We start from the raw sequence: 23,858 nt of genomic DNA, 5'->3' as shown, positions 1-23,858 counted from the left end.
AATTAGCTCACAGTACATGTCACTCTATGAAAAAGCAGTAGGATGTGTTGTATACTAAGTAATGTTCTTGTTAATGCAGTGGTAATGAATTTGGGGTGAAATCCTCCATTCAGCAATGTTACATTTAGGAAAGACTGAAGGAGTAGCTTTTTACTGGCAATTATGAGCCCTTTCTAATCCTAACCCATTAGGGGTAAAGGTGAATTTCTGGCCTTTAGAAGACTTTCAAAGGTGGATATCACAGTCTTTTTTTCCCCCCACTAATTATTCTTCTGGGCATATCATTTCTGTACTGCCATGCATTTGTTCTACTACAACCTATGACTGCCTCTATTATCACTCACTGTTTGGAGACTATCAAAATAGCATAGTCAGAATTCAGCTTCAGTAAAAATTAAATGTAAAGGAAGACAGGCAGTTAAAGAAATGCATGAGGGAAGTGAAGATGAAGATTCTTTAAGGCTGGAATGGGAGTAAGTGGGAGAAAACTGTACTTGAACAATGATTAAAATAAAATTAAAAATAAATAAATAAATAAATAAGAATTTATCCATAAAAACTCAAAGGGAAACAGGGAGGGGACAAAGCCACAAGAGTTGAAACAGGAAACAGTTAATTTGGGTAATTCTTATCTGAAAGTGAAATGAGACCTGTTAGTTTAAACTCCTTTAGAAGCAATACTGAGAGATCAGAAAAAGAACAGGGAGAAGGAAATGTGGGGGAAAATAAAGTGAGAGAAGGAAAAGGAGGGAAAAAACAGTCAGAGTTGGTAGTCCATAGAAAAATATTCTGTCATTCACATTTTCTTTCTTCCTAAAGGAGGAAACTTTTCTCCCCAAAGGGCTAATAAACACCTTTGTTGACTACTGGGGAATTCCAGATGGACGTGAACCCTGAAGTTCCAAGCAGCAGTTGCACAATCTGTGATTAGATGTCCCCGCCCCCTGCACTAAAGAAATGCCCAGTAGCTTTCATTTTTCAGGCTGTGGCTCACTTACAGCAGCAGGAAGGGCCTGAGGCTGTTATCTATGGCTGGTGAGTAGGGGTCTTTTCTGACTGAGGGTCAGGGACTTAGGTTTTAGGAAACACTTTATTCATTGCTCTGGGGCAAACAGAAATAATGAAAGGGAAGAACTTGTGTGGTTTGCAAGCTGAATCTTTCCCCCTATTAATTCTATGTAATTTGAATCATTGGGGGACATTGCCTTAGAGAGGCTGGAGGGAAGAAAGATTTCCAGATATTTTAGACCCAGGGATAGTTAATTCCTTCCTTTCAGTTTATAGCAATGAAGGGGAGGGCAGAGACAAACAGAGTAAGTTATTTGTGTATGAGACAATTTCTGAAAGTTCTAAATGCACTCTGAGATCTCACTTCCTGTTGATTTTGAATTAATCATTTAGGTAATAAACACTGCTCCCAGAATCATGTAAATGAGCCTTTTATTCTATCCTCTTTGCCATTGCCTATATTGAATTGCATACTTGGTCTTTTAAGGTGACTATTTTTTCTCCTGTCTCTCTAGTCCTGGTGCTACTGACTCTAGTGCAGTTTTTTCCTGGATTGTTACCACAGTTTTTTAATTGGTTTTGCTCTCACCAGGATGTAATCCCCCAATCCATCCTGTGTACTACTGGTCATATTGTACTACTGGCCATCCTGTGTACTTTCGGGTCATATTTCTTATACTCAGAAGCTGAAAAAGCAAAAGAGATAGAATTATTAGCTATTTATGCAGCTAGTATTCAAACATGTCATATATTCTTAGCTTCATTTTCCTGATCTGAAATGGAAGAGATTCAACTAGATCAGCAAATCTGAATAATCTGTAATCATATTTTAAATTTCAATTTATTCAAATTATACTGACCTTGTGTTTCTTAACACATTGCATACCGCATAGAAATCTCTAAGACATACGCTGGGGACCACACGTTTTTGGGCAAACTGCACGTTATTTAAATCATCATAACTACAGATCATAATGCACTTTAGGTGTTGTTTTTCAATAATTATAACATTTTTATTTACAAAAACAATTAAACAACTAATTAAACAATTAAATTTCCTACTACTTTTTTTAACGTATGGTACTGCATAAAACATTTTCCTCTATGAAGAGGGACCAAACAAAATTTACATAAGTATCTAGATTCGCTCCTTTTTCCATGGGCAGCACAAACAAAGTCTGCAGGCTCTCGTAGGAAAATTTTTCTTTCCACTCGCTGGAATATACATACGTTCATGCTGCTTCATATCACCTGACAACATTTTGGGTGGATCTTTCCGAGGTGCTCTCCTTGTACTCCCAGGAGAAGGGCTGCACAGATTTGTCTCTGGTTCTGGAGAGCCTTCATTATTGTCATCTGTTATCCAGTCTCTCACCACTGATAGCAGAAACTGTTCTCCATTTCCTCTTGACCCTTGTTGATAGTTTCTATTTCCTTTGTTATGTTGATATAGTTTGTAGTGAGCTCATTATAGCTTCCCTGTAGTTTCTGGTAGCTCATTGTGAGCTCATTGAGCTTCATGACAATCATTGCTTTGAACTCAGTATCTGATAGTTGAGTTGCCTCTATTTCATTTAGAATTCTTTCTGAGGCTTCCTCCTTTCCTTTCATTTGGGAATTGTTTCTTTGTCTTCCCATTGTTTGTGAGACTCTTCTGATAGCAGAAACTGTTTATACTTCATTTTTGCTTGTGAATTGAGGCCTGTGAAACACGGGAAAACTCTTGAGCGGTCCTTAACAGATGGCGCATGAAACATAAGAAAACTCGTGAGTGGTACGCACTGTGAATAGACCATAGACATTTATAACCTTTAACATATCTACAGATAATTCTCATATAACTGGTCTGGCATAGTTTTTTTCCAGATTAGAATCATTAGGAAAAATGATTAATTATCTATCTTTTAGTTCTCACATTCTAGGTATCTATGCATGCAATGGTTTTACTCAGGAACTACAGTCGTTCCCTATTGCTGCTTTAAAATTTCTGAACTTTTCAGACAGGTTTTCCTACCTTTCTAAATATATTTATCCATTTTTCCATTAATCCCTCTAAAAGATGACTTCAGCTTCACAAACAAATGATAACTTTTGTATTTCCCTTACTCATACTTCCTTGCTCTTTTCTTTTCTCTTTGTTTCCTTCCCTGTTATAATTATTTCCAGGTTTTATGACCCATCTCACAACATTTAACTTAAATTCCTGAAATAAAGGATTGATTGTTTTCTTTGCTTTTCTTCACAACACTAATCCATCATTTGGCTGGAGAGTAATAGATTAAGTACACGCTCATGGCTGCATTTTTGACCAGGTAGGCTGGCCTCACAGATTATTAGATTGCAATGAGGGCATAATTAGATAATAAATGTGAGAAACTGAAAGGCACTATAAAAAGAAAACAAGTAAAATTGACCAACACATATAAATGACTGAGTTTGATTAGACATTATTAAATAATTAACTACAAGAAAAAATGGCTTGCCCAGTGAGAAACAAGGTATACTGGGAGCATATTCCTCTGATACTTTGTCTAGTCTGGGAGTATCAGGTAGGATTCCCTGGAAGAAGTCACATCTAACCTGAGAAATAAAGAATAAATAGAGCAGTAGGGGAATAAGAAAAAGGGTGGGGTTAGGAGACTGCCCACATAGAGATCCTTAAGTAAGGGCTTCCTAGAAACTAAAAGAAGAGCACAAGGTTTCAAATGTAATGAATGAGGTGGGTAGAATTATGGAGGATGAGAATGAATAAATAAGACTATCTAAATTAGAGTAAGCTAGCCCTGGCTGGCGTAGCTCAGTGCATTGAGCGTGGGCTGCGAACCAAAGCATCCGCAGGTTCAATTCCCAGTCAGGGCACATGCCTGGGTTGCAGGCCAGGTCCCCAGTGGGGGCCGTGAGATAACCACACATTGATTCTCTCTCTCTCTTTCTCCCTCCCTTCCCCTCTCTAAAAATAAATAAATAAAAAATCTTTAAAAAAATTAGAGTTAGCCCAGAGATTTCATTATTAAATCTAGATTTTTAGAACACTATGTTTCATGCAAAGAATGAATCAGGAAAGGGAAAAAATAGCTTTATAAGGTTCTTGAAGTAATTAAAAAAGGAAGAATGTGGGCCTGAAATAGAATAATGTACAATTAGAATGCAGAGAAGCAGTTAGATTCAAAAAATATTTAACACATAAAATCAATACAATTTGATGTGAGATTGAACATAACGTATTCAGAAAGTGGTAGATATTCACTATTACCATGTTTTATTGGTCTGATGTACTTGGTGTTTAGATATCATTTATTAGTACAAGAGACAAAACAGGTGAATAAAAAGCAAACAGGTCAACTTTATAAAGGCGAGTTTAACAAGGTTGTGGCACCCTGAGAAGAGATGAATATATGAGTCTCGATTTTGGTATCTACATCTGGGATGAATCTATAAATTTGGGAGTAATTCATAATGAAGCTATGAGAATATATAGATAACAAGAAGACCTAAGACCAAACCTCTTTGGTTTTACTGTTCACCTTATTTTTTCCCATGCCATTTGTTCTGTCCACTCTATACCACCTTGTTGAGTGCACTCAACACGGAGATTCAACTGGAGAAGTGAAACTTCACAGAGAAGTGAAACTGAAACCCAGAACTCAGGGAAACTAAATGTTCCATGCACTATCCTGCATGCTGTTGCAATTCTTCAAACTCTCTGTTCTAACATCTGATTACTATATTGCATCTTAGTGTCTCTACTACCTTTTAAAAGAAACCTTTGTGGCCTCATATGCAGAAACTTACCCAGACTTCTAGTCCCTGCAGCATTTTGTGTTATTTTAAGTAACTCCTTACCAAGTATCATGTAATGTACTATGATGACTTAAGAGTGGGAGGATCTGACCCCCTGAGTTTGAATCCCTTTTCCCCACTTACTATATATGCAATGTACTCTACATATGGTTTGGGTCATAACTTAACTAACTTATCTGTGTCTGTTTGCTTTTTAATACAATAAAGTTATTAATATACCAGTTACATGGAGTTTTGGTAAATTTTAAGTGAGAAGATTCATGTATAGCATTTAACATTGGTAGGGGATCAATATTAAGTATTATTACTGAAGTGTAAGAAGAGAATGTGAATTCTCAGTTTGTGTGATTTGGGGTAAATGATCTGTAAAATGGGGGGAATAATCTCATTGGGTTATTATGAGGATATAACACATTAATGTTTGTATTTAGTAAAGAAATTGGAAATAATAATAACAATGATGATGATTTGCATTACTTTTTATGTATTTCCTTTTTAATCATTATAAGCAAGCAAGACATGTTAGCTGTTATTAATTGATTTAAGTAACTCTTAATTCAGGTTTCATAACTTCCTGGTTTCTTTATTATAATCATTGCCCAATAAACATTTACTGAAAAAGTTATTCGATATAACATGGAAAAGGAGGCTGTTGTTTCTAGACCCAAGTTCTTGTTCAATATCCTGGCACATTTTCTTTAGGAAGTGTCATTCTGTGCCAAGGCTATTCTTATATCTAGATGGACTGGATAATTACCTTAGAATTAATTGAGAATTGATGAGATATCCTGCCTTCCCATATATATGTCCAAATCATACTTGTGGTATTAAAAAAAAGATTTAATACTTTGACTCTTATATTCCTTTATAAAAATGCAAATTATCCTAGACAGTAATAAATTAACCTGGTATCAAATTAATCTACCAGTTGAAAAATTAGCCTTCAGATTATTTTCAACTCTGAATTTTGATTGAGACAAGATTTTAAAGTGTTAGGACCCTGGATGCACGTATTCACTTATTCATTAATTCATGTATTCAGCAATCCTATATGTATTTTTTAAGTTTTTAAGTACAAAGATGTGAGTAAAATCTTTCATGTATTTTGTATTCACATACATATAATTCTGTTTTTGAATACAAAAATGTGGATTCAAAAGCATAGTATTTTCACCAAGGAAACTAAATACAGGGGAAGGAGTAGGACCTATTGCCAAGCTCCATGATTGTCAATGTCTTTCCACTCATGGCGCACATAAACCAATTACTACAATTCTGTGAGACACCCCAAAATATATATTTTTTGCCAATCTGACAAAAAATAGGCATACATTTGAATCTTTCACATGGATGGCGATTGTTGTATTGGCTGATGTCATGTTTTACTTTATTTTATTTATTTATTTTCTATTGTAGTTCAAGTACAGTTGTCTCCATTTCCCCCACCACCACCACTCTCCTCTGCCCTACCAATCATTATTTTTTTTCATTGACCTTTTAAAGGAAAAGAGGTCAGTGTCCCTGACTAAATAGTCAGGTATTGCATGTTTTAGAAATTCTTGAGGCACATCAGTAGATAATCACTAATAGAGTGGAAAAAGTGTGCAGTATAGTCAAGAACATGGACTTTTCTTGGAGCATACATTTCAGGTAGACCATTGCCATCACTATAAGAAGGAGAAAAATAGAAAGATAAATATAAGAAAGTGGATGACATTAGGCCCCATGTCACATAAAGGAGATGAGAAGGTATGAAAAATCTTAAGTGACAAAAAGTCATTAAACAAAGCCCAAATACAAAGTATGTATTTGATGCACTGAGACAATCCCAGGGCTATAATGAAATAGTATGTACTTTGCTGATGAAACAGTGAAATAATCAGAAGGTATTTCAGGAGTACCTCACATTACAGGGAGCCCTATATTTAGGGCAACACCCTTTATATTTTGCCCACAGTTGAAGGAATCTTTGTGTTTCTTACAGAAGACAGATACAACAAAAACACACTTAAGTCTTTGGAATCTATTGGTAAAGAAATCTTAACTGAGTTTTTGGATGGCTTGGTGAAAACAAACATTCTCAAATTGGAGGAAACTGAAAAGAAAAAAATTTATGATGCCAAACTTAGAGACAAGGCCTCAGTCCTAGCGGGCGTTGTGCGACAAAAACATGATGAAGCAGGTCAAATCCTTCTCCGAACCTTCCTTAACCCAGAAAATCTCTCCATTGGAACGAAAGGTAAGTATTTAGTCATTTACAACAAATATCCCAAATTTCCATCAATGTATTTAGCTCCAGTGCCTCTCCAGTGTCTTCAATGCTCCCATCCTTAAATTACTAAAACATTACTTTCACTAACCCTATCATTGTCATTTTACAGGCTACTTGGCTTTTGTGAGAAGGGATTTGATTTCCAATCACCTAAGAAGCTTAACCTTTGTGTTTAGTTAACTCATGGTAATAGCTCACTGTAGAGACATTTTGGACACTGTGTGCTTTCCTTCAAGTTTCTTAACCTCCTTAAGTATCAGTCTCAGCATCATTGACATGTGGAAATTTCAGTAACTCTGTGGGGTTTGTAAGGCTAGGATCATACTGGTAGGAATATGCTGACAACTCCTAAGATTTTAGCTCTCATCTATTGCGCTCTCCAAGCTCCAGATGTAGTTAGCTCTAGCTGCATATTCAACATTCCATTCAAATACTACCCTGGCTTCAAAAATGAAGATGTCTGAAATGACACACTTGATGCCCCCCATCAAATGTATTCCACTTCTATCCCCTTTCTATCTCATTAGAACTATCCACCAATCCACCAATTTTCTTAATCCAGAGTACAACTATTTTCTTTGCCTATGAATAATAGCTCTTAGAAGAGTGTCAGACACAAAGCAGGCACATAATAAATATTAGATGAATAGATAGATGGAAAATATGAATTAATTAATTACATAATTATTATTTGGCTTATAATATTTAGAACTTTCTAGTGCTTAACTCATTTCTGTAAGCTATGAAATATGACCAGGGGAACACCTAAACAGTGTCTAATATATTAAAATATTTCAAAACTTTTGACTTACATTGAATTATGAATGTTATTAAGAGCTTATATATCCGCAAGTCCAAGTTCGCCAGTGAAAGAATCTACTATATGCTACAGACTTTAACCTGAAATCCCAACCCCAAATACTGGAATTTATTAATAATACTAAATTTAAAAAAACAACATACATTATATAGCACTCACTAGAACATATAACTTCTTTAATTAGCCCTTTGCTAGGTAGAAGGGAAATTCCCACCAGCAGGCCGGACATGTGTTAGATGACCAAGACTGTGGCTAAGCTGCATTCACATTAATATTTACACTGGCCCTTCTTATTATTTTCTCAGGTTTATTATTTTCTCTTTAATCTGGGATGGGATGGGGACAATTTTGATTTCGTTCAAAAATGAGAAATCTGCAATTGGGAATCAGAACTGAAGAAATGGAAACTTCAAAATAATTTTAGTTTCCCCAATGAGCATTACACCAAACTGAGGAAAACCACTGCATCAGCAGAGACAGTGGTAGGCAGGAGGTAGACATAAGGCCTGCCATGTTTTATGTAAATGTATATGGTGCCAAGTACTGTCAAGTACTGTTATTTCATCAGAGAGATAAGTACTCAAATACAAAGCTAGAGAATGTCAAAATATCTGTAAATTTTTGACACACCAAAGGAGATAGCTTTATCTAATCTTGAGCCAATCTCTTCCTTTTTGCATTAATTGAAGGAGGTTTCAGAGTATTTCATTAGGTAACAGAAGAGACTGAGATATTAAACATTTTATCTAAACCCCAAATTCTCCCATTTCTTTCTACTGCACTGCCATTTACTATAAACTTTTGTATAGAAGGCTGCACTATAATATTTATGTGTTGTAATGATAGCATATGTTGTAAGGAATTGTTTTCTTACTAAATATAATTTTAGATGCAACATAGAAATATTAATTCCCAATTTTAACTGCAAACACTACATCTATATATAGATACATAACAGTCATTAGGAGATGACATTTCTTAAGTTAGAGAGTTCACTGAACTTGTAAATAAATGGGAAAAAGAGGAGGTTTGAGGAGAGACATATCCTCTGACATGTCTCAGGAACCAGGGAGTCTTTACATTGGCAAACTCTGCTGCAGTGGGAATGGAGAACGTGTCGCTGTTTAATCTATTTTTAAAAGTTCAGGAAGATTGGTTTCCTTAAAGACTTACAATTTGCTGCATCTCTTGAGCTTAAGTTTTTAAAATATATTTTAGAAAGACATTTATCAAAAATATTATGAAAAATAATGAAAATAAATGAGTAAAGGTAATATAAAATATAAAAACTGAAATTTTTATACAGAATAATATTACCTTTTTCCTTTAAATTAAATAAAATCAGAGATCAATTTGGTTGGTTCATATAACTAAACATCAAGGTTTATTCCTACCATGGACAAAAATCTTGTTAACAAAATCACAGTAAACCTCTTCTAGTTTATTAATTCTTCCATCCTCACAGAGGGGAGGGCTCTGGACTTTCCCAGTCTCTTGCAAAATCTCAGTCAAATGCTGCCAAGGAGTATTGGGAAATATTTCATTTCTCTTAAGGATTAGGCCAGGATGAATCAGAGAAAAAACTTTTCCAACTGGGAGGAGTTATTACTTCACATTTTAAAACATGGGTTGAAAATTTAATACTGGCAGTTCAGCATTTTGGAGGCAAGGACATACAGTGTATATTAGAATCTCTGACCAAAATGCTGTCCCTCTGGCAGTGGGATCAGCATTCTGGTTGCCATAGAGAATTTCTCCTTGAGATAGCTAACTTCACAACTTGGCAAAGAATCAAAGAAGCTCAACTCCTGTGGAAAAGTTAAGGATTCAGGCTGAGGTTGCAGGGAAAAATAATATCTGGATGGTACAGGATTCAGGATGCTATTAAATGTTAAGTGTGTGTATGTGTGTATCTATTCTCTGTAAATTAGGAGTAGGCGTGGGATGTCATATGATCCAATATATAGCTACTAGCTATACGATAACTAGTAGTGCTTAAATTGTGGGTAGTGACACATGTTGAAATGATAGTAGCTTGGATATATTGTTAAAAAATGTTGTTGAAATTAATTTTAGTTGTTTATTTTTACTTTTTAATGTGAAATTAGAAAATGTTTCATTGCATATGTGACTCAACTGTATTTCAGATACGAATCTGATATTTACTCAATACACACTCTTGCTCATTGACAAGAAAAAGTTCACTTAGGTGCATGAGATTTCTAGAGTAAAATGTTGCTAAAATCAAACTGTCTTAATGACCATAAAAAAGACTAAATTTGACCCAAATCATCAAGGTGTTTTCTTCATAATAACCAGAATTCATCATTATATTTTGGGTGGATCTGCTAACAAGGATTTCTCCCTTCTTTACCACTCAAAATATATCTCTTCATACTAGTGGTTAGTCAGTACAATGATAATTCTTACATAAATATATTTTGAAAAACTTCTCAGGATTTACCTTCTTTGTCAGTATCCTTAAGTGATACTTGGTTCACAGATGCAGATGTTAAAATTTCTGTCATATGATGTCATGTGGTATATCCTTTGGTTCCTACAGACATGGCTGGACCAGCTGAGGCAGCAGAAGAATCTACAGATACCCTCAAGCTTTGTCCTCGTGAAGCATTCCTGAAACTATGTAAAGAAAGGGCTGGAGAGGTACTGTGTTGTGTAGACAAACTAGAGAAAGAGAGAGAAACAATTGCTTTCAAATCGTGAATACTCGATCTCTTAGAGCACTAATGGCAGAGAGGTGAGGTGCAGACAGCGCTAATCTCTTTCTTAGATGCTTTGAGCAAGGAGGAAATAGTGTAGCCTCATGCAAATTCCAATTTTCTTTCAGTCCCATGATAAAATATGGATCTTTCAGTATGCTCTTTTGCCCTCATACTTATTTGGGATTTACTATAGTTAAGTTACAGTCATAAAATAGAAATATTTATGAGTATAAGATAGCAGGACTGAGTAGTTATTATTTGCATAATACTTGAAAAGCCTGGACATGAACCATGTTTCAAAAATATAATCAAAGCCTGAGCCAATAGCAAATGTTTCCTGGTTTTCATGAAATTTGATCTGAACCTTGAAGAGTAAGAATGATTTGTCTAGGTGAAGAGGATAAAAGAGAAAGTTAGGGTAGAAATTGTTCTAGTCTCCTCAAGATTCCTGAGTAACTATCCCAAATACGTTCTGGGTCCAGTCCCGGGCTCTTGAAAAAATGAATCACTTTCATTTTTTCAGTGTATATCTTTTATTTTTAAATAATGTAAAGGTTCTAAATCACTCTCTATTGTCAATTCAATTCATTACATAGAAAATGGCAGGTCTCTGGTACAGGAGAGGGGAGAGGGCAGCTATATGAGCCTGTGCCAAAGCAACAGTGATTAGTGAATGAGAGTTTAAAAGAGATTTAGGCAAATCAAAGTCACTGCATACCCACTTCCTGCAGATCTATTCAATAAAGGAGAGAAAGGACCGCACTCGTCTGGCTCTCATCATATGCAACAGAGAGTTTCATCATCTTCCTAGGAGGGAAGGGGCTGAGCTTGACATCACAGGGATGAAGGGGCTGCTTGAGGGCCTTGGCTACAGTGTGGAAGTGCAAGAGAACCTCACAGCCAAGGTAAGGGCTACTCACCCACCCCAAACCTGTATATGTTACATATTCAGCACATATCCTCCCACAATCAAATTAACTTTACAATCTCAGCCAAACACCTTAACAATGTATGTGTATATATAAAATGAAAGTATTAGATAGGTGAAAGCTCTGTCTCTTGAGCACCAAATCTTCTCAATTCTATAAAAAAGAGACAAAAAGTGATTGGCATGTGTACCCACACAATTCTCAGTTCCTAAGAGAGATGATGGGGATTCAGACCAAATATTCCCAGACAATTCTTAAATAATGAATGTTTAGCAGGCATGTACTCACCATACAAATTCTGAGTCCTGACTTTGTCCCAGGGCCTATTCCTGGTGCTGGGGGCAGGTCTGTGAATGAGGCAAGGAGCTCGGACTGTTTTATATTTACTGGTGTGGGCAATCCAACTACAAGCAAAACAGAAAATTTCAGAGATTTGGTATGTCTACATGACTCTCTGTAAGAGTGAAAAGACAGATGAAAGTTGGTGGGGGAAAAAAGAGAAAACTGGTGATCATGTACTACTTGTTTCAATGCAATGGAAAAGATAAGTCTTAGTAGGAGAATATACTAAAGCTGACAGAAGACTATCAGTAACAAGACAGATCTGAAAATTTGTGAATAAAATACATTCCAGGAAGGATAACTGTATATGATATACCGATGCTATATATAAAATAGGAACATGAAAAACACAGAAGACCAGAGTGATAAGAGCTTGCAGGAGAAACAGGACAGACTGGAAGAAGTATACATTAGTCAGAAGTTTGATTTTGTTCTCAGTACAGAGAGAATGGTGTTTGAAGGAAAGTGGTATGATAAATTTGTGACCCAAGACTCCTATTAATTAATGAGATAAATGAGAGTAATAGAAAAAAGTATGTAAGTGAAAATAAGGCAATGTAAAATATATCAGGAGGACAGCTCAAATAATATTACCAGGAACAAACAGTTGAACCCCCTGTTACACTGTTGAAAGAAAAGGTAAGCAACTACCATTGAGTAACCACTATATGAAGGCACAGTGATAGGAACATAAAGAGGTTTCTCTTCTTTTTCAAAAATACTTTATTTATGTATTTGTTCCTTTGTTTGTTTTTGAGGAGGGGATGGAGAAAGAGGGAGCGAAACATCAATGCGTGGTTGCCACTCACATGCCCCCAACTAGGGACCTGGTCTGCAACCCAGGCATGTGCCCTGACTAGGAATTGAACCAGTGACCCTTTGCTTCACAGGCTGGCACTCAAACCACTGAGCCACACCAGCCAGGGCAGTATAGATGTTTCTTGGACTGCTCATGATAAGTAGGAGATCAGATTAATGTCAATGCTTGACCTCTTCTAGTAAGACATAGTGGTCTTTTTCAGGAGATGGAGTCAGTGCTGGAGTCATTTGCTGCCCGCCCAGAGCATAAGTCCTCAGACAGCACATTCTTGGTGTTCATGTCTCATGGCATCCTGGCAGGAATTTGTGGGACTCTGCACAGAGATGAAGAACCAGATGTGCTGCCTTATGACACCATCTTTCGGATGTTCAACAACTGCCACTGCCTCAGCCTAAAGGACAAACCAAAGGTCATCATTGTCCAGGCCTGCAGAGGTGGTGAGTTCTGATAGGGAAAGTCCAAAGTTCCTGAATTGTTTGCTGAGGACTGTGATGTATGTTTTCATTTTAGGGGAAACAATCTTAGTCCCCGCTCACGGCAAACAAAGTGAACTGAATTCTTGGGAAACTCCACTTAAGTGGTTTGAATCATAAGAAGTTACCTTTTCAGCTGAGAAATAATCTATTTAGTTTAATCCAAAGAAAGTGATGAAGGAGATCTTTGGAATTCCTAAATCAAAGTTGAACAAAAATATTTAACCCTTGGAGTGAAATCATTTTAATAACAGCTTTACTTGTAAATAGTTTACAAACATTCTGACATTCTCTGGCTTGAGAAGAATTTCATTTGAAAGTGGAGCTATTCTGTAATAGCAGCACCCTTTTTTGCCTCATGCAATATTGAAAGGGAACTGAGTGGGGAAATGAGGGTACTAGGCATTGCTCTCAAAATTTTATTTCGTTATTTCTGACTTCCAGTTAGCTCTTGGATTTTGGAGCCATGTTTAGGAAAGAAAAACAGAAATAATTTAGCTAAAAATAATACCTATGCTCTGAAATTATGCACATAAGGCTTTAACTCCTTTGCTCTTCTTAGAAAATGGGTTCTGTCAGGTTTATGTTACTGTCACTCTTTACACACACGATGCTCTCACTGCTCTCACTGCTACCTGGCACATTGTTCAAAGACATTAGACAGAGGCCTAGTTATGGGTGTGTGGGGGGGAAGAGTTTAGTGTGTGTATGTGTCTGCTGTGCAATTATAAAAGTGGTGAGAATTAACATTTCTTTATTGTTATTCACTTTTTAAAATTTGTTCATTTGAGAGAGAGAGAGAGACTGAATTTCTTTTGCACTTATTTATGCATTCATTAGTTGATTCTTCTTGTATGTGCTCTGACTGGGATGGAACCCGCAACCTTGTCCCATTGGGATGACACTAAGCAACCGAGGTGCCTGGCCAGGGAAAAAATACATGTTCAAAGAGAATGAGGTGGGCAATTGTGACAGCCAAACTGAGGAAGGTACACAGTGTTTACAGAGTTGTTGTCTCTCCAGCAAATCGTGGGGTATTGTGGGTCAGTGACTCTCCAGCAGCCTTGGCAGACAGCTCTTCACAGCCACATGAGGACCTGGAGGAGGATGCGGTTCACAGAGCACATGTGGAGAAGGACTTCATTGCTTTCTGCTCCTCAACCCCACGTATGTGTCTTTCAGTTGCACACAAGGATCTGTGGGCCTGAGGCCACCCCTGAATGACTCTAGAATATTGATAGGCTCTATGCAGGAATGATCTAAGGCACATTTTGAATGTTGCCAAAATAACTTACTCATTATTTTATAGAAACAAAGATTCTATATATCTTCTTTTTTGAATTATACTTGTATTTTAAGTGCTGTGCTTTATAAGCTGAGGCATACCAATCATTCAAACAACCTAATACAAGTAATCCAGTTGAACATATGCCATTTAAAATAAATGAACAATTCCGTTTTCTACTCTAGCTCTTTCTCCGTATTTCCCATTTGATGCTAGTTGGAGTGTGTCATTGCCTGCCTCAGAGGGGCGTGAATGTCCTTAAAAGAGGTAGAAAATGATACTCGGGGGCTAATGAGGCCTAATAGAAGGGGATCAGGGTTTAGTCCTTGACCTCTAGGTAGTCATCTTAAGAAGCCTTACACTGGAATGTTTCTCATTTGAAAATTTCTGTTTTGAGTGTTTTTTTAACCACTGCATGGAGGTTTAACTGACATACAAAAATAAACATATATACTTAATGTATGTAACATAACGAGTTGTATATAAGTACACATCCATGAAACCATCACCACAATCCATGTCCTAAAGTTTCCCTCCTCTTAAAAGTTTCCTTTGGATTTGTTCATTTACCTTGATTATTATACTCTGACAGACAGTGTGATTTTTACTCTGTAATCACCCTTGGAGCCTGGTGCCCATTTTTTATTGTTTACTGCATGAGCATGGGAAAATTCCTTAACCCTTTGAGTGTCTATTCTTTCAACTGAAAAAGCAGTAATTCCAGTTGTATCTCAATCTTTTCAAATGAAACGAATGACGATGAGGCCCAAAGTAAGTGTCAGTTCCAAGAATATAAGGCAGTCACCATGCAATTCTGATCAGCTATCCCTTTAGTTAATCTCTGCCAGTTTTTCCCACTTTGTTATAAATGAATTAATGTAGATATATCAGTTTTTATCTTAAACATGTCAAGTTAATTCCCAAGCTATGCTTAAAGGATATACCCATAAAACAAAAAAATGTAATATAAAAAGTAGTCAAGGCCACAGCCGAAGACTTACCACTTCTTCTCTTTATAGATAATGTATCCTGGAGAGACATCAAAAAGGGTTCCTTCTTTATTTCACAACTCATCACATGCTTTCAGAAATATTCTTGGCGCTGTCACCTTGAGGAAGTGTTTCGGAAGGTAACCTTCTTTTCCCTCCTCTAGTCACTTTTGTTTTTTTCAGGAAGTATTATTCTTATTCTTAATTCAAGTTACAATGACTGATTTTGTCAGGGAAGTGAAAGTATAAGGGTGCCCTTATTTCTGTTACCTGGGATTTAAAATATGATTTTAGTAAAAGAAGATGTTAATACACCATAGAAGCAAATGAAAAGAGAACAAAATAATATAAAATAGAAGCTCATATGTTATGGAGTATACTTTCTTAAAATGCAAAGAATGGAAAGTATTTTCAATTAATTTTGTTGCTTAATTTATTAAATAAGTATGTTTTCGGTTTCTATGTGTAATTGTCGTGATCTTGCTGACACAGGGCTAGATGAGACATTGTGTCATAAGGCTACTGATGGCCTACATTATTGTGAGAGATGTGTACTAATAAGTAGGCCAACACAAACTGTGTCAATATAGACTGTGATATAATCCATAACAAAAAAAATGTAGGGCACTGAAAAAAAATAAAGAAGACATTTTTTGGATGGAATAGTCCAGAAAGGAAGACTATATATCTTTCCCAGATCAGAATATGCCTTATTCCCCCCGCCTCCTAATTTGTTTTCCTCCCCAGTTCTGACCACCACTCACTTGGTATACATGTACTTTGTTTTTCACCTGTAATTACTCACTTGAATGCAAACCTCATGAAGGTAGGAATTGCTCAAGACCTCACCATATTGGCACAGGAAATGATATTTTTTCAACACAAGGCATGAGTAAATGAACAGATACTCCCCCTGCCTTCTTCTTTAGCAAGAAATGTACAGACAGTAAGAATGTGAGGAAGTGTGGCTGTTTCTATCCTAAACTCAAAACTGTAGAGAACAGTACAGTCCTGTGGGAAAGAGGAATGCACCTTTATTAGAATGGAGAAGATCACACTGTAATGTCAGTTAGGGTCTCTGTGAATGGGAACTCGAGAAGTTGAGTCCTGCTGGATGAATAGGAATTAGACACTGTCATTTCAAGGACATTGCTAAGAGAATATTAGAAATACAACCTCATAGATCAGTCCATGGCAAAAAAAAAAAAGCAAAAACAAAAACAAAACTTCAGAATTCAATATGGTGGTGGTGATGTGAAAGTTGTTGTGTTCAGATTTTAAGGTAAAAAGTTGGGGTTTTGTGCCTCATTGAATTGACGATCTAGTCTTGGAGGCTGAGGGTAGAGGATATTTGAGATCCAGTTCAAATACGTAGAAGAGAGATGGAAAAGAAATAGAGAAGAAATGTGGATAGAGAAACCTTGGATTAGACATTAGGCATTTGTTCTGTGATAGAGTGTTTTCTAACATGGGGACTTACTTCTAAATGTAGGGCAGCAGTGACTGGACATTAGAATGGCTGTGGTCTTGCTCCCATCAACCCTAGTAGCACCTTTCATTCTCAGAATTTGTTGGCTCATGGTGCAAAATGTTCTCTGAGAGTGGCTAAGAGTTATGTTTCATCTATTGCCTCTTTTTCTTTTTAGGTACAACGGTCATTTGAACAACCAGATGTTAAAGCCCAGATGCCCACCATTGAACGATTATCCATGACAAGATATTTCTACCTGTTTCCTGGCAATTGAAAATAGTAAATATCAGAGTTGTTGGCAGTCCTGGTAACTGAAAATAGTAACTGTTACAGTTGTTGGCAGGTGAATTAAGTGAAAGAGTAATATTGGTAGTGATGTCCAATGTCAAAAGATAGCCAATTGCTTGTGTTGACAAATTGGTGTTACTTGTTTGTATAGTTAGGGAATTAGAATTTTTTATTGTTTTACATAAACTTGTCTGCTTCCTTCTCCATCTCCACAATCAATTAGTCAATCTGTCAGTCCATCAAGGAGATAAGCCTGATGAAGGCAAAAAGCAATAAACAATGAAGGACACAGGGTAGCAATTACTAAAACAATACAGTAATCATGTTTCCATTACTAGTTACACTTCCTTTTCTTCTTCTCTCTCTCTCTAGCACTCTCTCTCTTTCTCCCTGACACACATATGGACAAACACAGGTACTCACAGACACTGAGGTACCAAATTTGCCTCAGATTCTGAAAAATGTTAAAAACAGAGGAGCTGACTTTGAGTTACCACATTACTGACATTGAGCTCCTGTTACCAGATGGTATAAAACATATCCTGGGCTGCAATGTCTGTGCTGATGCAGATTCTGGTTCTCTGACTTTTCTTACTGTGTACATCACAGAACATTTAGAGTCTCCTCTCAGATTTTCAGTTATTGGTCAGAAACCCCTGTAAGCCTCCATGTTAACACTGACACATTTTTTGGTCAAAATATTTAAAATGGGCCCATCAAGTTTAAACCCAACAATTATTTTACTCGCAACTGCTTCATACCATACTGTATAATAAGTATATGTATAATAAGTATATTATTAATTTCCCTCTCAGCCACATAATTACAGTTGTATAGTAAATTTTATGTCAATACTTTAAATCTTTCTTCGCCATCTCTTATTCCTGGTTTCTGTGCCTCTGGTTGAATAATTGCATAAATACTTCATCAGAGTAGCTTTTATTGCCTAATTAGTACAATAGAACCACATTTTGGGATTGAGCTATTTGACTAATATTTATCAAGCACTTACTAGGTTTCAAGTTCAGTTCTAAAGGCTTGGAATATACCAGTGTACAAAAACAATGGAGTTCTTGCTCTCTGAAAGCTCATACTTAGTGAGCAGAGACAGATTCTAAATATACAAAATGATATGTGCCAGAGAGTGATCAGATCTAAGAAGGAAAATAAAGAAGATTGAAGAGATGGGTATTGTTTGTATTATAATAGATTATTTAGAACAGGCTTCTTAGAGTAGGAAAATAATCAAATCATAACAAAGAGTGGAAAGAGTCAGGTAGGGTACCCTGTGATTCTATGCAGATTCAGTGCAGGGACTAGCATGTAAAAAATCCCCGAGGCAGATATGTGCTCACATTTTTGAAGCTCTGCCAAAAGACAATGGGCTGGAGGATAATAAGAGTGGGGAAAATAACAGAAAAATTTAACAGAAAATAACAGAAATATCGTGAAAAGCTCAACTACATGGGCCTTGGTAATCTCATGGTAAATGTTCTAAAAGTTTTATACTGGGTGAGAAAGGAAACCCTTTTGACCAGAGGAATGAGAATCTACTTAGGTTTTCCAAAGATCACCCTTAGTAATTTTTATGAATATACTGCAATGGGTAGAGTTTGATACCAAGGTCGTGGTAAAAACCTATGGAAGAAGATGAAAAAGAATCATCATAAGGGATATACTGAGGCTTCTGGGAATTACTAGACTGGCCAAAAAGTGGTTTTTTTTTCACCTGTCAGCTGGCTCTAGTAACTTAGTTGTTTTTAATTTCATTTGAAACAAATTTGTTAGATTATGTGTGACAGCTGTCATATCAGCATGTGTTTAAAAAAATACTTATTAACCCTGACTGTTGTGACTCAGTGGATTGAGTGCTGGCCTAAGAACACAGGGGTCACTGATTTGATTCTTAGTCTGGGGCACTTGCCTGGGTTGCAGGACAGGTCCCCAGTCTAGAGCTCATGGGAGGGAATCACACATTGATGTTTCTCTCCATCTCTTTCTTCCTCCCTCTCACTCTTGAATAATAAATAAATAAATAAATAAATAAATAAATAAATAAATAAAATTTAAAAAATAATTACCAAATTGGTGAATGCTTGTGTGGCTATTGTAATATTTATGAAAGGAAATAAACAACATTTTTGACATAGTATTCTTTACTATTTTAAGAAAAGTAAAAACATAAAAAATGCAAAAAATGATTTGTGCAGTGAATGGAGAAAGTGCTCTGACTGATCGGATGTGTCAAAAGTGGTTTGTGTGCTGGAGATTTCTCTCTGGACAATGCTCTGCACTCAAGTAGACCAATGAAGCTATTAGTGATCAAATTGAGACATTAATTGAGAGCAATCAATATTATACGAGATGGCAGACAGCCAACATACTCAAAATATCCAAATCAATAAAGTTATTGGTGAAAATAAAAATGTGTCTTTTGTTTTATGGGAAAAAAAAAACTAAATGAACTTTGGGCCAACCAAATACTATACTGACCTTCTGTTCTTTTTTCTTCTTCAGGAAATTACAGGAGGTCCAGCTCTATTTTTAACTTCCAGAAGTAGCACCTTTTCCAGAATGGCACAAATATTTAATCTTTTGTATTTAAATAAAAATGAAACAAACTGTATCTTTGGTCTCTTTTTCTAGATTTTGGTTTCTTTTACAAATATTTTCAATTGTAGTGGACATTCAGTGTATATTTTAGTTTCAGTGTATAGTATAATGGTTAGATATTTACATAACTTGTGAACTGATTCCCCCCGGTAAGTCTTGCTCCTGTGTGACATCATACATGCTCTATCAGTAATACTGACTATACTGATAGGTGCTATACCTATGCTATACATTACATTCCATGACTGTTTTGTTGCCACCACTTTGTACTTCTTAACCTATTCACATTTTTCACCCAACCCTCCATTTCCCCTTCCATCTGGGAACAATCAGTTTGTTCCTTATATCCATGAGTATGTTTCTGTTTTGTTTGTTTCCTTTGTTCTTTATTTCCTTCTTTACTGAATTTATTAGGATGACTGTGGTTAACAAAATTATAGAGGTTTCAGGTGCACAATTCCACAACACATCATCTATACATTGTATTCTGTGCTCACCACTCCAAGTCAAGTCTCTGTCCAACCGCATTTACTTCCTCATACACTCTTCCAACTCAGCTACTCTCTTTCCCCCCATAGCCCCCGCACTATGTCCATGTCCATTTCCAGTAATAGACATAGTCTGTGTCCATCAGTTTGTTCTTTATTTCTTTTGACCCTCAATCTCCAACTTCCCTCGCCAAATTTCAATTGAAATGGTGGGTGACTGGAAATGAAGTGGAGGAAGCTAACTGGATTTTCTAGCTTATGACTCATATAATATCTGCATTTCACTGAGTGAAAAGACTTGCCAGGACTTGCCCTCAGCAACAGGGTGAAAGGAGATGGTGCCCACATGGAAGACCAGAACTGCAAAATGCTCAGCTCCTCATCAGTGTACTCATCAACCCTAAGGTCTACAGTGGTACAGAGCAGTTTTCTAGCTCATTCCTTAACCAACATCATAGGTTCAGCTAATATTTTCCTCAGTAAACTCAATTTTAGCAAATTAAATACATATTCCCATGTACCTTTCTTTCTACAAAATAAATACACTCTCTTGTTGATTATGTTCTTTCCAGATATGTGCCTATTCCCAAACTTCAGGAAAAGTTTACTCTTTCACAAGCCTTGAGCAATTGTCTAAAATAATTTGGCTTTTGGTTCAAGATGGTATAACCTTATTGTATTTATATGGAAATAGAAATATCATCAGATAAAGGACTGAAAGAGAATGGGGAGTATCAGTAATGGAAGAGAGAATGTTAAAATTTATGGGAGGGTGGATGCTGGTAGAGGAATTTTGGCAACATGGCTATCAGAGCTTCTCAGTAAGGAGATGTACCACATCTGTTACATACACACAGAATGCTGGATAATTATTTTAGTATATAGCTCAAATGAATTAAAATAAGAGAATGCTCTGGGTGTCAAATATAGCCATAATCATCAATATTTATGGATATTAAATGTATATCAAGGTTATTTTAAGGATGTTGAGTACTTTAAGGGTTTTATATGCAAACAACTAATTTAACTTTCACAGCAACACTATAAAGTAATTACTATCAATATCTCCATTTTACCCACAACAAAATAAAAGAATAGAGAGCTTTAATGACTTGCCCAAAGTCACACAGTGTATAGGAGAACACACCAGGATTTGAATGCAATTTGACTTGCTCTAGAATCTGAGTTATTAACCACTGTACTGAACTTTCTGCAAATCAGTGAAAAACTGAAACAATAAGTGTTCTCACTTCTGAGGTTTAACTGAATCTCGAATTATAAGGGTTAATTAACACTACAAAAATTCATGATTTTTATATTACCTACTATTATTAAAAATGATATTTTTACAAGCTATCATAGGCAATTCTGAGATGAGGATTTTTAAATCAGTGTGCTTTCTTTTAAATACTACTTGTAATTGAACTGTTCCATTAAGTTATTATATGATTTTATCCATGTGATAGTCTATCTATGTAATACTATTTTCTTGGTACATATCTGAATTGATGAACAACATCTCTAAATTTTTATTTCCATTCCATCTAAATATCCACATCCAACTGTGGGTGATTCCGTTTTAGTCACTACAGAAAACTTTCTCTTAGCGGAGTTTCAACCAATTTTTTTGATGTTTGAGTATGTTGTCCATAAAAATAAAAGACAGCAAACTATTTCCAATGCAGTATATCATTATGACCATTGATTTTAGTTTTTGAAATTCAACATTATTGTAGTATAATTTATATAGCATAAAATATATTCCTTTTAAGGATACAATCTGATTATTTTGTAAAAATGCATGCTCTATTATAACATTATCAAGATGTTGAACATTTCTGTCACCCAGAATGCCCCTTTATGCCCTTGCCCTCAATTCCTCTCCATTTCCTCCTCAGGAAAACCATGATCTGATTTATATCAAAATATATTAGTTGTTCCTATCTGGAACTTTAAATAATTTGAATTATAAGGTATGTATTTTATTGTATATGGCTTCTTTCACTCATAATACGAGCATAATGTTTTTGTCAAGTTATTACATGTATTAGTTATATTAGTAAATCATCCCTGTTTTATTACTGTATTGTATCATTGTGTATGCTTTTAGCACAATTTGTTTACTCATGCATGCACCTATAGTAGATATTTAGAATATTTTCAGTTTTCAGTATCTTCATTTTTGAGGACACAGTGGGCCATTGCTATGTAATGTTTCCCTATTTAGCTTCCCAGGGTCAGTGCTCATGGTTCCACATCCCCAGGCATACTGCCCAACCATCCTTTTGTGGCTCTAATGCCACCTCAGCCTGTTTCAGTTCAGTGGTGTGTGACCTTGGCTTATAGAGAAACCCTCATGTGAAGCCCTTAACATTTCAGAAATAAATGAATAAAGATAAATGTGTAAAGAAAGCAATGTACCTGCAATCTCTGTTTTCTTCCCTACACCAAGTATCTCTGTGGCAAGAAGCACAGGACTGTGTTACAAACTGGATCAGGTAAGTAGTGAAGTAAAAAAAATACCCTGAGAAAACCCTTAGATTAAAGTCTATGCAAAGAATTCTAGTCTAATTAGAAATAAATTTAACACTTGGCCTAGAACACAGGGAAAATTAATGGCCCACATATTAAAATGCAATTTTTTTAATGGCATAGAGTTTCAAAATAAATGTAATACAGTTATCAATATTTAATTTAGATATTTCCTGCATGTATGCCCCCACACACATGCACTTTTAATGTTTGTTAAATCCAGATTGTTATTCTCAGAAGAAACTAAGGTGATAACCCCATGGGCATTGTTAGTAAATAAATTGATAACTTTGAAAGACTAATAGACATTTTGTTATTAGTCCATCTTCCATCAACCATATCTATAACATGAATTGGTTATGTTGAGTTTTTTGTGGGGACTAGCAATTGAACATGTGACCTCTAAAAGTGCTTACCTCTGTAGACCTTCCTGGGCTCCTCTTTCTTCAGATTTAACATCTTCCAATATTTCATAAACCAGTTCTCTCATTAATTTCTTCTCGTTAGCACTTATCATACTCTGACACTATCCCAGTTACATATGGGGTTTCTTGTTTGTCTTCTGTCCTTGAACGCGAAGCTGAGGGCAAGAGACCACTGCTTGTTTGACTGAACTCCTGGCACCTACAACGTGTCTAACATGAAGTAGGTCATTCATATCTATTTGATAAGTGAATGAATGAATAAGATGCATGAGGATTCTCACCAAAGATAAATTTAACTAGATAATCTGCAAGAAAACTCACACTGTCCAGTTATTTAAATTTTAATTTATAAATATTTAAATGGAAAATAATAGTATTAATGAATAATAATATAGTAGGCTTATGATGTGCCAGATAATATTCTATGGCAGTTTCCACATAGTTATTCAATTAGTGTTGAGAAATGTGTAGATATATACTATTAATTAAATTATTTTACAAATAGAGGAACCAAAGAATGGGAAAGATCAATACATTGCCCAGAAATGGAAGGTTAAGTTGCTACACTGGACATTCTGA

At 35.9% G+C, this 23,858-nt stretch overlaps 1 protein-coding gene across 1 annotated transcript; it reads left to right on the top strand.

The window, feature by feature from the left end:
• The first annotated feature begins 951 nt into the window (after window positions 1–951).
• On the top strand, window positions 952–19,847 carry LOC123819792 (caspase-13-like). Its single transcript, XM_045840406.1, has 9 exons — window positions 952–1,035; window positions 6,794–7,048; window positions 10,465–10,565; window positions 11,356–11,529; window positions 12,918–13,152; window positions 14,212–14,355; window positions 15,493–15,602; window positions 17,109–17,212; window positions 19,739–19,847. The coding sequence occupies exons 1-8, from the start codon at window positions 1,029–1,031 to the stop codon at window positions 17,205–17,207; spliced, it is 1,125 nt and encodes a 374-aa protein (XP_045696362.1). The 5' UTR covers window positions 952–1,028; the 3' UTR covers window positions 17,208–17,212; window positions 19,739–19,847.
• The last annotated feature ends 4,011 nt before the right edge of the window (window positions 19,848–23,858 follow it).

The sequence above is a fragment of the Phyllostomus hastatus genome, unplaced genomic scaffold, assembly GCF_019186645.2.
Source record: "Phyllostomus hastatus isolate PE091 unplaced genomic scaffold, TTU_PhHast_1.1 phas_contig_113, whole genome shotgun sequence".
NCBI classification, from domain to species: Eukaryota; Metazoa; Chordata; class Mammalia; order Chiroptera; family Phyllostomidae; genus Phyllostomus; species Phyllostomus hastatus.
Note: the sequence above shows the minus strand (reverse complement) of the source record. Positions and strands in the feature narration are given on the sequence as shown.